At 37.9% G+C, this 14,045-nt stretch overlaps 1 protein-coding gene across 1 annotated transcript in view; it reads right to left on the bottom strand.

The window, feature by feature from the left end:
- PIEZO2 (piezo type mechanosensitive ion channel component 2) overlaps window positions 1–14,045 on the bottom strand; it is a 134,133-nt gene that overhangs the window by 25,138 nt on the left and 94,950 nt on the right. Inside the window, exons 34-37 of the mRNA XM_027890435.1 lie at window positions 12,891–12,959; window positions 9,346–9,512; window positions 6,782–6,957; window positions 866–1,033 (exon numbers count right to left, since the gene is read on the bottom strand). Coding sequence (XP_027746236.1) covers window positions 866–1,033; window positions 6,782–6,957; window positions 9,346–9,512; window positions 12,891–12,959 — 580 coding nt within the window. The remainder of the gene's footprint in view (window positions 1–865; window positions 1,034–6,781; window positions 6,958–9,345; window positions 9,513–12,890; window positions 12,960–14,045) is intronic.

The raw sequence follows: 14,045 nt of genomic DNA, 5'->3' as shown, positions 1-14,045 counted from the left end.
TGTAACACCTATGATGATGTGTGTTTTGATGATTCATGATAGCACTCATCCTGGTTAAAATGCACAAAATCATAAATACCCATAATTTCAAAACTGAATGACACCAAAAATTTGTAAATCACTTTCAACATTGAAAGGCAATGATGCAATATGCCATAAAATTTCATATTCACAATACTAGTTGAACCACTGCCTCCCAGTGCCATCTAAATCTCTGGTTTTTACCTGCTAAAAAGTGAGTGAACAGCTCTGAACAGTTCGCTCTTGCACTGGATATTAATAGTATTCACTATCTTTTCACAGCTATTTTTCCTACCTTAATTCCAACACCTTACTCTATGGTAAAATAATCAAAACATATTTAGCAATCTTTCCTATATGGGGAAAACTAAAAATTGAAAAACCAAGGCCAACATTGTCTATCTTAGTTTCTAAAATTAGACATTTATTTCCATATTTAGAATAACTGGTTAGCTGAGAAACTTAACTTCCAGCTTCCAATTTAAGAATAAGCATCAGCTCAGTGACTCTGAAAATCGGACACTTCTTTAGCTGATTAAATACAGACTTCAGCCTCTTTTAAGACAATGCAATGGAACAACTTTTAAAAGCACATGAATTAAGGATGAAAAATTGAACAAAACAAAAAAAAAACAGAATAAGAAGTGAAGTAACAAATGAATCCTAGATTATGATCCTGACTTTGAATCTCAGACCCATGCCACAACACAGAAGGCAGTAAAGCTTCCATTAACCATGCAAACCACTCTGTACACCACGGATCTGCAAAAGCAAATTCATGTACACTGCAGTAAGTATAATGGTATGGGTAAACGAGTGAACAAAGCATGCATGAGTTAAGCACCTTGACACTATACTGCCACTGTCAGCTGATGAGGAGGACATATCCATGCTCTGCATTTTACGAAGCCTAGGTCGAGCGCGCTCACTTGTTTTAGGAACAGTGTCTGGTCCATCTAAATCATCAAGGGTTGACTGCCTTGAGAACAGCATGGTTGCTTCAGTGTAGCAGCTAGCAGCGCAAACAGTTATAAAGACAGTGTTAAATACAAATGGTATTACACATGGTTCAGTAAACAAATATGCTCGCCATGCAGCAAAACACTGACAGAGAGAGAAAAGGTTCAGAGAGAAGATAAGGATTTGTTTAGAGTCACCACAAAAACACATTTCTATGCTCAGTTTGCTCATTGTCAAATTCATATAGGAGCTACAGAAGGGTAACCAGCATCTATTCATATTCAAAAGATATGAAAGCAACACAGTGCTCTACATGCTTTCCAGGGCACAGACTTACATATGTGTTTGCTCCTGAAATTTCCAAATTCCACAAGAATGTTTAGGGAAATGACCTCCTCTGTACATATTCTATTTTATTCATGATATACTGTGCTGAACCTTTTTGCACAGGTACAAGCCAATTTCCTAAAAGAGCCCCTAAAACTGAATAAGCTCATATTCCACAAATAGCAAAATAGCTGTCAGACATTGGCTAATCCTCTTTCCGAACCAAAGAGCCAAATCGGATATGTTACTTAGCCAGTATATGCATGCCAAATACAACCAGTTCTGCATGGGATGGCTTTTATTTTGGTATTTACTAGGAAGCCCTGGTGATTCTTTCCAGAAGATTTAATTTATTTCAATCACAGCCTAAAGTATTTAAAAATTGGTAACATGCGCATCTTGAGATAAAGAACGGATATAAATAACACTTATAAGTAAACCCTTATCTCCTTTCACTTATCAAATACAACAGGACACCAGAGACATACACCATACATTGAGCATTTATGTGTTACTGGAGAAAAGAAGAACTAGATGAGTTATGAGCAAGAAAATACATAATTAAATACAAGCATCTAACATAGCAACAGGAAAGAAGCAAATACCTTAATGACATATGGTAGGTAAGAGGATTATTTCTCCTGTAAAAATCTCTGAAAAACACAGATGTCTATGAAATGAGTTGAGTGACCTGGTGTTTTAATACCTGTAGTGACCTGCCTGACTCTCTCAAATAGAATGAGAGAAGAAGGAATCACAAAATGCAGGATTTACACTCTACTTTTCTTCCTTTGAGTCCATCTGTGTTACACTTGAGCAGCAGCAGCAGCAGCATGGAATTTGCTTCTTTGGCAAGGATTATGTTTGTCCAGGGACACAGAGAATTGGGAAAGAGGTCAGAAAGGAAGTGCAATGATGTTTTCCGTGTTACTTTGGTTTTGCTAGCTTGAAGTGAAGTAAAAACATCTCCTGGCCTGAAGTGACAGTTTGCAATTATTGCCTTAAGGAAAATGGGGAGGAAACAGCAAAATATGTGGAACAAAGAAGCAGCTATTCTTAGGCCTTCTCTCACTGATGAGATTTTTTGACAGAATGGGTTGAGGCTAAAAGCATACCTTGGTCTTCGAACAGGAGAGAAGAACCACCAAGATACCAAAAGTACTGTGCAATATTTTCCTTAAGAACAGTCTTAATGGCAGGGGCACCTCTGTCCTGCCAGTTCACTTGGACAAGACCCTTTACGGGCCACTTCATTATTTCTGTGTGCACCTGTGTCTGTCTCCAGATAAAACCTGGAGGGGTGTCTGCATGGTGCGTGGTTTTGATGAAGCAGAAAATGCTGCTTCCTATGGGAACAGGAGATCTGCCCTAGGGGCCTGTTTCAGCAGCATGGGAATCAGCTGAAGCTGTGTTACTAACTCAGGAGGGTCTTGAGGGAAGAGGTTTCTCTCTGCACACACACCTACGACGCAAAACCAGTCTGTTGCTCTATTAGTGAGGTTTTGCTGCTAAAATATGGGGAGATGGCAGCAAGTAGACAACATAGTTTTGCATATTACCTTTCTATCTATGTGCTACAATGCTATCCATATGTTGTTTTAGATCTCAAGGGCTGAGTTTATTCTTTTCAAAGGAAACACCTATTACTAAGGTGTTGAAGTATTTTAAATGCAGACATAGTTCAAAGGGAACTTTGTATCCTCCAGTGTCAGGATATGTGTATGAGACAACACCTGCAGCACAGTCTGTATATTCCTTATTCACTTTAGGGACATGCTTCTGAACATGTTGGAACTGAGAACACCAATAAAGTGGAGAGATTTACACTGGTCAAAGCTGGTGTTGACTCAAGCCATTGACTGTCATATAATTTTGATTCAAGTCTATCTCCCTGAATGACTTTTCAGTTTTGTGTTGTTGGAGACCTTGAAAAGCATTAGCTTCTTGAAATCACTCAAGGACTAGGTATTTTAAATTGAATGTTCATTAAAAGCCCTGAGTTCAAGCATTTCATATAAAGTTGATCAGGCACCCAGTTCAAATGGGGATATATATAGTGCAGAGATGTTTTTATCCTCAGTGAGTGGGAAATTTCTAAGTTTACGACTTCCTTTTTGCTGAGCAAATTTACCCTTCCTGAAGAATTTATTAGCTTAAGGGTTGACTTACAAATTTTTCTGTGGTTTGTTTTTTTTCTTTTTCTGTCCATGGGCTAGTTACTGAACGGCATTATCTGTTTGAACTACTACATTCCCCACACCTGCAAGTAAAAATCCCAAACAATTCCTAACATTCACAGTCCTAAACTGGACTTTGATGCAGCCCAGGTGGAGATTCTCCCTTCATCATTTCTGCTGCCTCACTAGGCAAAAGTTGTTTCTCCAGTACTCCCTGTCTCAAGCTTTATTGTCCCATCTGGAGAGGGAAGCACACATAGAAAGTGGTTTTTACACACACCCTGACTACACTTGTGTACTTATTCTTACAGGAGGGTCAGAGGCTCTAACCTGCAGCTCCTATAAAAGTCTGCACAAAGGTAGAGTTGAGAACTGAAAATGTTATTTGTGATGGAAAAAAACGAAAACAAACTGAACTGAATACAAAACCTTGGATATTGCAAAATCTAACTTAGGACCTGTGTACAGCTGCTGCTATATAACAATAGGCAAAGTCCCACATGGACAGCCAACTAGTTTTAGTAAGTTCCCAATCACCTTACAGAAATTCGTAAGCTGTTTAACCTAATAAGCAGTTCATCAGTCAAATGGAAAAAAACTGCAGCAAATGCTCTACCATGGTACATCCCAATCCCTTCAGGTGGTATTCCTCAAATAGCCTGGTAAGGGTCAACTTCAGTCTCTTCTTCTGGCCCATATGAACTTTGCCTTTAGGATACATAAAGAGAAACCAATCAAATTCACTTTGTGAATACCTCATTTTACCTCTAGCTACTGTGTGGAAAAATGAGAATAAATGACAGCTCTACTAAAAGAGAAAACCCCACAAAGGATACTATACAAAAGTCCTTTTAGAACTTTATTTTAGGTTAAGAACAATATCCCTGGTAGACTTACAACGGTCAGCTCTTGAACTTCACAAGAAATTTACAGTTCCTGCAACTGATCAGGAGGGCTCTCTCTAGATATGCAGTGTTTGGGGCACTGAGCAGATACCTACAGTAATTCCTGTCCTGAGTAGTAAGGATTATGTTTTATTATAATAGAATAACTTCAGTGCTTTAGCATTCCTGTGAACTTCTGGATATGTTCACCTTACTCATGGACCTAATGTTCATCACAGAATTTTGCGTAGTACAACCAAAGGATAACTGGAACAGAAACCCTCTTCCCCTTCCTAAAAGTTTTCAAATACAACCTAAGATCCCTGATCACAGGAATTCTTTAGATTTAATTAGTCACTTCTACATTTACTGGAAATTGTTACTTTGAAATATAACATGCTATCTTTTCTTGTTTGCATAATTAAAAATATTACTCAATAAACTCATATGAAGTTTGAAACATTTCACATTTCTAAAAAAGATCATAAGCACTTCTGTAATCCCTGAAAGAGATATGCAAGGGTGCCACAATGAACAGATGGCATTATCATGGAATCAACAGACTCATTATTGCTTCCTCTACTATTATAGCAGACGTTCATAATTTGTAAATACTCAGTGCAAGAATATTTAATTGTTCATTACCAGAAAGAGAATTTGAGATTAGAGAAATCAGTTCTAATGCTGCCTTTGCTATTCCTTTGCTGATAAATCCTGTGACTTCTTCTAAGGAAATGGAGATGACAGAAACACATGTTAAAAATTTAACTTTTTCTGTTGCAAAGCAGAACCACAGAATCACTGAATTCTCTGAGTTTGAAAAGAGATCTTAAATGTGTAAAAGTGTGCTCAAAGTGGGGTGAAAAATGGGTGGTTATTCTGAAAAAAAAAGGTATAAGTAGAGCTCAACACTGGATACAATGTCATTGAAGACGTAGAATCTTTATATGAATATGACAAGATTTGCCTTTCTTTTTTATAATTAATTTTGGAATTGGCTTTCTTTGTTTAAAGTTCCTGATAAACACTGTATAATAATGTTTGTATAATAATGATAACTTTTTCTATCTACAGTAAACAGTGTGACCAAAAACTATATAATGAAAGCAGGACTGATATTACTATTCATTCTTTAGGTGAGACTGAACTTCGTGGAGTTATAATCTGCCCTTCAAATATCCAAGTGGTTCCAAGAAAACTGGTTAATAGAATTTGATTTTTTACTTTTTCTCACATCATTTGACTTCTGTAAAACTTTGACACAAAACACAAAGTTTGCTTAGTTGGGTAACTAGCCACCGAGAAAGATTTGCTCTGATTTGATGTTTCTTCTGGAGTGAACCTCTCAAAGTCCTGTTCTCACCCTGGGGAGCAATTTGTGGATATTTTGTTGAAGCATAGTACTCACAGGCACTCTCTTAAACTTGCTTTTCAATAATATCAAAGGAAGACAAGCTCTCATTATTTTCAGTCTGCTGACATCTAACCATATGTCATTAGTTTAAGCATAATTTACTGTACACAGAAGGTTCTGGGTTTGTTGGGAGTATCAAACACAATATGATAGCACCAACTTCAGAGAAAAACAGGAAACAGCGGAAGGCAATGGATTATGAAACAGCTGGATTCCCAAAGCCCTCCTTTCTCCCCCTCATGTTGGACAATTTTTGCAGTATCTTAAAAGTCAAGAACACCAGGGGCATGGTGGGAACAGACCGCCTCTGTAAGAGAAGGAAGTGCATGTATGTGCCTCTGTGTGCATGAAGCAGCAGGAGCATGCAGTAATTTTGGCAAGGGACTTGATGGCATCTGTTTTCAAAAAGGAATGAGGATGGTGGTTTTCCTGAAATAGTATGGGTATTTGATTAACAAACGTGTAGCTCTGCTGAACTGTAATCACAACAGTTAGGAAATCAGGCTCTTAAAACTTTTTTTGCCCTGTGGGTATGAGAGGGGAATTTTGTCCTCTCAAAGGCAGAATCTCTTTCAATGCAAAGCCTTTTTGATTTGAGGGCAACAGACAACAATTTATTTTAGAAAAACAAAATATTCACAATGAATGATCGTTCCCCAAACTACTTGCCTGAATTCCTAAACCACTATCCAAGAAACAACCTCAGTGAGCTCTTATTTTCCATTACTTTTCACGAGAACAGAACCCCTGCCAGTGACTCCTTATGGTAGGGGAAACAGAAAGCAGGGGGGTAGCCATGCAGTGGAAAAGGAGTCAAGCTAACAACTGAGTCCACCACTATAAAGGAATAGTAATACATAGCAGTTTTCACTATTAATATGGAAAAAATCAAACCAAGAATTCAACATTGATCAGAAAGTTCATTAGTACCTACACATCTAATATTAGGTCTACCGCATGAACCCTCTATCTTCCACAAAATAAAATTAACTCAATACCTGGAGATGCTGTCACGAGAAGCTGCTGAATCTAAGCTATCCATCCTTTCAGATGCTTGCAAACCAGAAGCTTGACTGGGATTTTTATCAATTGAGTCCAGTCCCGACTCCTCAGAAAGTTTCATCATGTGGTTCTGGTAATACAAATGGATGCTCTCCCGCGTTGGAACATTTCCCTGTGGAGGAGAGTAGAGGTAGATGTACAGTGCAGGAGGGAAATGTATTTTTCAAGGAATCAGTTTCTTCTGTCATTTGGCAAGGAATAGATTAGGACTGTGCAAACGGCTGCCTAGTAATTAATAACTCCCATTTGTAGGTCCTTTTCAGAGTGCAAGTCAGATTCTGACTTAAACTACCATGGTGCTAAGTGTTTGGTTTTCAAGCAAAACTGGAGCAACCCACATGATTTCACTATATACAGCCACCACAACTCTGCTGCATGGACTGCAGATTATTCAGCATGAGAATGAGGTGTGGACTGAGATCATGCCTCAGTCTGTACTCCAGCAACATTTGAGGTATCTCTTTCAGGTAGCTTCACTGACTCTAAGAACAAACATACATCTTATTAGTGGCTAGTAGCAGTATTTTTAAATGGAAAAAAAATGAAACAGGTCATGTACAAATTGATCGAGATTTTCATTAGTGTCCCAAGATCAGAATTTGTTCAGGAATTATGGACACAGCTGGGAAACCATGAAAAATACGCCAAAGACTACTCTTTCTCTGTGACTTCATAATCATGCAAATTCATGAAAAGATGGTTTTATTAACTGTCAGCCCAGATCTGGGAACAGAATCAAGTCTTTCTGGCTGTGATATTGCAATCAGAATTCTAAAGGTGTGTCATAAGAATAAAACTGAAAATTTTATAGACTGTTCTTAGGTAGAAACACATCTAATTCATTCCACTAGCAGTTGCATTGACTTCAGATGATACACTGAGAGGGGAGATTGCTATTCTTGAACAGCCATTTTTCTGACTTACAACAAAGCCTTATGCAAGGACTTTTTCGAGCTAAAATAATAAAAGTAGTCTAATATATGGCCTGTATTTCCTTTACTAATATTATTAATTTCTAGTATTTCAACTCTGGTCCTTTACAGTGACTCAAAACTACAATATTCAAAATCTGATGTTTTGTGGAAAAAAAAATCTTAAGAACAAAATCTGACACCCAGGTTTTTAATTAGGTTTGTTTGTATACAAGCTGTGTTGCTTCTGCAATGGTAAATGTTTGTGCCATTATGACAGCAGGACTCTGAAACTATGGCACAGGTTACATTCTAGCTCCACTGCAGGTCTGGGATAAAGGATAAGAGTTGTGAAAGGAAAAGGTCCTCACAACTGATGGAGAACTCAATTTCAGGTTCTTCTGTAGCTGGAAGAGATACCAAAGGAATTCATACATCAGATTAACTCTACATTGAACAAAGAAATATGTCATCATGAGGGCTGCAGCGAGAGCCTCGTTTCTTGGGCAGCAATGACAGTCATGGGGCTGCTACAGAGACTTAGTGATGCTACAGAAGGGCCCCTAGTACCAGAAGATTTAGGATTGAAGTAGGATATACCAGCCTGTGCAAGGACACATGGGCTCTATTTTAATCAAAGTAGCATCCTGGTAACATGCAATTGAAATACATATACAAATACTAAATCTACTGGGAACAAAAGATAGGAAAAACTCAAAGAACAATTAAAATATGGTCTCAAATTAGTAATGGCCATAGAAAGGCAGTTAGCCTGGTTTCTGCATAAATTTCAAGAATCAGGGGCAGTGAGAAGTAATCATATTGTGCCATCACACATTGACAATGGCTGGGCAATAAAAGGCTTTATTGAGGTCAAGAGTACTAATGTGTTGTTGACCTTTTGGACTAATTAATTCCTGAGACAGTCTGCAGCTTTTAACAAAAACTAGAAGGACCTAAAAATGCCAGATTTCCTAGAAATAGTTGGGTAGCTAGTGACATCTATAAAAATACCTGTGCTTAAAATGAGATCTTTATCCAACTTGAAGGTATCTACTTATGCCTGGAAGATCCAAATACATTTCTAGTTACACTAGCAGCATTAATCTTTGATAATAATGGGCTTTGCTAACACACAGCTAGCTTGTGAAGGAGCACATAGCTTCACTGTGATTGAAGAAATTTATGCCTATATGTTGTCAGTCATTTCTAATGCAAATTGGTCTACAAAAAGACGTAGACTGAGGTTGTTTTTGAGCTCTGCCTTTTCCTCCCTTCTTGAATCTATTTTGTCCCCTCAAAACAACACTATGACACAGAAGTCTTTCAGACAAAATCTTATATTAACCTCTCAAAGAACTACTTTTCCAATAATTTGTTTTGTGTCCAGATAATAAATCAAATAATTTATTATTTACATATTTATAAAACAGCAAGCAATAAAAGAGTCCGGGCGTATTTTTAAAACGCATGTATAAGTGAGATTTTTACAACTTTACTCCTTACTACAGTGTAGTAGAAAAGACAATCTTTCACCTTTCACCAAGCTGGAAACGGCATTAGCAGACCAAAAAGACCAAAGGCGTTACCTTCTTAATCTCCCTGGTCAGCATACAGCGCTCAATTCTTAGCACAGTGGAGATATCGATGTGTTCTCTTGAGATGGAATTAAGCCAAGCTGTAAAACTGTCTAGTGTTGCCAGGAAAAGGACCCAAGTGAACTTCAAGATATTAAATATCCTCTTGATGATGTTATCTGAGGGAGAGAAAAGGAAACAGAGAGTTAATGAACACAAATTTATTTTATTGTACTTTTGCCTGAAGTTAGATTAACTTTTTCCTTCATTGTCTAACAATAATAATCCAGTCTGCGAGACCCTGTCATACTAAGGAATCTCTAAAGATGACTAGAGGCCTTTTGGCTGTCTGGACCATTTTCCTGACTGTATGCCTAGGCTTATCATCTGGAATCCCTTTTCCACCCTATAAGTCCTTGGTCCTCCAATCGTTAGTCATACTAACAGTCTCTGAATTTAGAGACACTGTATGCACAGGTCTGTAAAATGAAACACAAGGATTTGGGCATCTCCTGAGAGTATTCAACATCTCCAGGTCCTGTGATCTGAAAAACTGCTCAGCCAGCCTATTAAGTCAGACCTCTTAACTATCTATTTACTTGTGTGTGTTTCTTTCTGTACAAACCTGGCCTTTTGTGCTTGAACCTTGCTTAGCTGGGTTTTAAAGTCTAACCTGTCTAAATAGTCTTTTAATCTCTTCCAGTTTTCCAGCCTCCTAAACATACATCTTTGTGTTTTCTGTTTTCAAAGCCTCTGTTTTTCTAAATAGGTTGCACTGTGCCATCAGTGATCTCAGGACAACTAGAACAACTAGGAAAAATAGTAATTTATAAAACTTTATTTTTGCACCATTTTGTCAAAACAGTACACTTTCCCATGAATAAGGCTTATGGGTTTATACCAACAATAGTAGCTTTATTTTGCTCGACACATCTGTCTCAAGTTAATTTCTCATTTTGGTAGTTCAGTCAGCATTAGTAACTGCATTTCTCATCCAAAAAGCAGCACTTCCAACTTATCTTTCTTCCACCCACAACCATACACACCACACTACAGTTCTCATATAGTGTTGCAAGTGTTCAAAGCTGTGTTGGATGGGGCTCTGAGCAACCTGGTCTAGTGGGAGGTGTCCCTGCCCACGGCAAGAGGGGTTGAAACTAGATAATCTTTAGGGTCTCTTCCAACCCAAGGCATTCTATGACTCCACAAATCTACGAAATACTAAAAAAATTCTTTCCAACTAGCCATTTCCAGAGCTAGTTGTCCCTGCTAGGTTCTAAAGCCCAGAGCACCAGTATAAAGATGAATTTTAGATTAACCAGCCTAAGAAAAGTGTCAGTAATCTGCCGTGCAGGGACAAAATATTTAAAGTAGATAGTAAGGAGCAAATCTGTGTGCTAAAGCATGACCCTTCCAACAACCTCAGTTCTTTGCTGTACCACAAGATGGCACGCGGCACTCTGTGGAGCGCACATTCACTCCTTACAAAGACTGCAAAGGTGAAGCGGTAATAAAGCAAAAGATCTCCCGAAGAGGAACATGCACATGTCGGTGGGTGGGCTGTATGCATGTATGCGTGTAGAGAAAACGAAGAAAAAAATCATTAGTGGTACATTCCTGAAAAGCGGATGCTGAAATGGTAGTTTATTCCATTTATCTGAGCAATGCCACCGAACTGGTCTGCTGCCTGCAAACATATGAGCATTTAGCCCCTTTTCTTGGTCATATCATTAATTTAATGATATTTTTCTTTTTTTTTTTTTTTTTTTTTTTTCCCCCAGGCCTTTTCTATGTCATTTAAAATTGGAGATATTTTATGAGTTATCTAATTAAAATTTATTCATTCAACATGCAGGTCTTGAAGTTAAGGAAATCTCACCATTAGAAATTAAATGTAAAGCTGTTTCTACTTCACGGACCATTAATTTCCTTTGAATTCCTGATAACAGGAATGAATAGGTGAAAAGAAAACAGTACTCATACATAAAAATATACAATATGTAAATATTCATTTTTAACCCATAGTGTTCTCTAATACACAGTTTCTGCTACTGACTTCAGGAGAACTACAGCTCATAGGTTAAAATTTTCCTTACAGTTGACCCTCACTGGCATGCCATAGTCTCACCATGGTGCCAAGCATTTCCAGTCTAATCTGGAAGGTCATTTTTCTCTCCAGGATGAAGGTGATTTAGCATACATTTTTAATGACACTGTAGCTGTTCTGGCACCTTTGCCGTTCTCCAAAACTTTTTAAAAATAATCTTTTGGAGATCAATTGCATCTAAACATCCTCAAAATAGGAAACAAATATTTGCTTTTGGCAGAGAAGGGTCAGATGCAGAGAAGGTTTCTCTCTGCCTGGGAGTGTGAGATAGGAATTGATCTAAGGTTTGTAATTATACTAATGATTCATTGCCAATTACTCTCTAATTTTTCTAACCATTGTCTTTAACAAAATTTGCCTCAGAATGGTCAAAGTATTTGAACAAAAATATAAAGTACCTTAAATTGATTATTTCTAATATAAATTATTTATAAAACTCTTCCTTTTTCCCTAACTCCCATGTAGCACCAACAGTATATCCCTGGAGATGCATTTGAGTGATTGACTTCAGTGTTTTAACATGGATAACTGCACTGCCAGTAACAAATAAAAAAGCCCACCAAGCCCTACCCCCATGGCAATGCAACTCGTTTATTTGAGACTGTTGCCCTTGTGAGATAAAAATGACATCTCTCACATCCTTGTGACATCTTCTACCATGTGACTCACTTAGGGATACAATGCTAACTGAAACTTTGTGAAACAATCTTAAATAGAGAAGAAAAATAGCTTTTAATGACAAAGTCTCACTCAAAGTAAGCCATGATGAAGACTTACTTAAGAGGAGAGTCTGTTTTCTTCTTTCATTCCAGTTAGAAACAAGGAGTCAAGCTTAAGATTTATGATCTAATAAACTTCTTCGTAAGAAAACTTTCAATATGAGCAAGATCCTGTAAACTGCTGGCATTTCTTCTGTTGTGCAGAACAGCCATAAGTCTGATTATGAATAAGGATGTGTAAGATCAGGAAAATACAATTTTTCAGAGGTGACTATTGTATCTTGCTGAATGGGTAAGTAAAAATAAAAACATTATATTAACCTGGCTAAAACATGTTGAAAAAGCCCACAAGGGCTTTGTGCTAATAATAGCATTTCAGACACTCAAAATCAATTGAGATTTTAACACAGGCTATATGCAATCACATCTGGAAACTAAGCTTAAGTTGTTCTAAAAGCAAAATACATGTCTGAGATGGCAAACGTATTTACTACTGTATGTAGAGAATGAGTGCAATAGCTAATAGTCCAGAACTAGAAGTTCCTATGCCCAAGGCTTGTAAATCTCACAGTTGAAAATCTGACAGTAGTTAGGGAATTACCACTGCATTGGTTACAGTGGATTTCATGGCTTTGACGCGAGGCTGGGATCATTGCAATGTTTTCTCTGTGATATGCCACCAGCCACAATTGCACTGTAATAGCAGAGAAACTCTTTTTCTGCCTTCATACCTGGTCCATCAGATTTCTTCTTGACAGGCTCCTCTTCACTGTCTTCACAGTCCGCATCAGTGCCACCTCCTGTAAATGATGAGGGAAACAGCGAGAGTTACACCTATAGAAGGGACAGTGAAAATGCCACTCAAGCTAGAAAATGCTACAGTTACTAAGCAGTAGTGACTGGTTCCTCACCTACCATCATAACAGACAGCACATTTCCATTTCTAAAGGACTCAAGTGAGGAGCCAACTCTGTCAGCGAAGGTTTTAATGGATAACCATCCCTCTCTTGTAACTTGCAGTGGTATTTTCTTACTAGATAGGCTGCTGAGTGAGGTCATCTCTTGGTGTAAACCCAGATAATTTCTCAGCCACACTCAGCAGCCTCACCTTCTGCTGACTCATATTCGAATTCACTTCTTTACCTACTGCAAAGAGCATCCTGGTTCAGTGTTCTGACCTTCGCCTGCCTCTGACCCACCAAACCCAGAGGACTTGAGTGGGACCTTCAGGTTGAAATGAAGCAGTAGAGTTGGTTTGAAATTACCATGCGCTTTTATTTAGGCCTGTAGCAAAAGAATGATGTAGAATTGCAGGCAGAAATGAAGGGCAGATGACCTTCCTTCTATCTAATACTCAGTTGCAGCTAAAGTGGCAGCAGACCAGTTATAAAGTTCCTTCTTTTTATGGGTGAAGATGCCAAAACAAGGAGAGGTCTAACTGATTCAGCCTGTATTGGCCTCCCTTATTCTCCATCTATACTGACCAGAAAAGCTTTTGAATTTCTACTTTCTTGTTTAAGGAAGGAGAAAAATATGAAAATATAGAAACCACCTATAAACTGATTTTTTTCAGAGGCATGAATGATTTTACTGTGCCAGTAAAACTCTATTAACATTTGCATGTTTCCCTTTTGCTACCTACTGAATTTTCTGTGAATTTAGGGGTTCATGGATATTTGGGTTCCTCAATTAGTACATCATGGAGAGTGAAAAATATTTCTAGATATTCTTTCCCATATATCAATTCAGTCTTCTTTAGGGAACAATATTTCTTCAAGAAATGTGGCCAAAAGAAATAATGTGTAGCTATTTCATTGAATATTTCTTACAGCTCCACTTGAACTACAGCTCTTTGGGAACTCCCTCATGAAACTGTCCTTCAACAC

The sequence above is a fragment of the Empidonax traillii genome, unplaced genomic scaffold (assembly GCF_003031625.1).
Source record: "Empidonax traillii isolate 1590-97213 ecotype Southwest subspecies unplaced genomic scaffold, ASM303162v1 scaffold288:size648122, whole genome shotgun sequence".
Taxonomy (NCBI): domain Eukaryota; kingdom Metazoa; phylum Chordata; class Aves; order Passeriformes; family Tyrannidae; genus Empidonax; species Empidonax traillii.
This window is presented reverse-complemented; position numbering and strand designations above follow the sequence as displayed.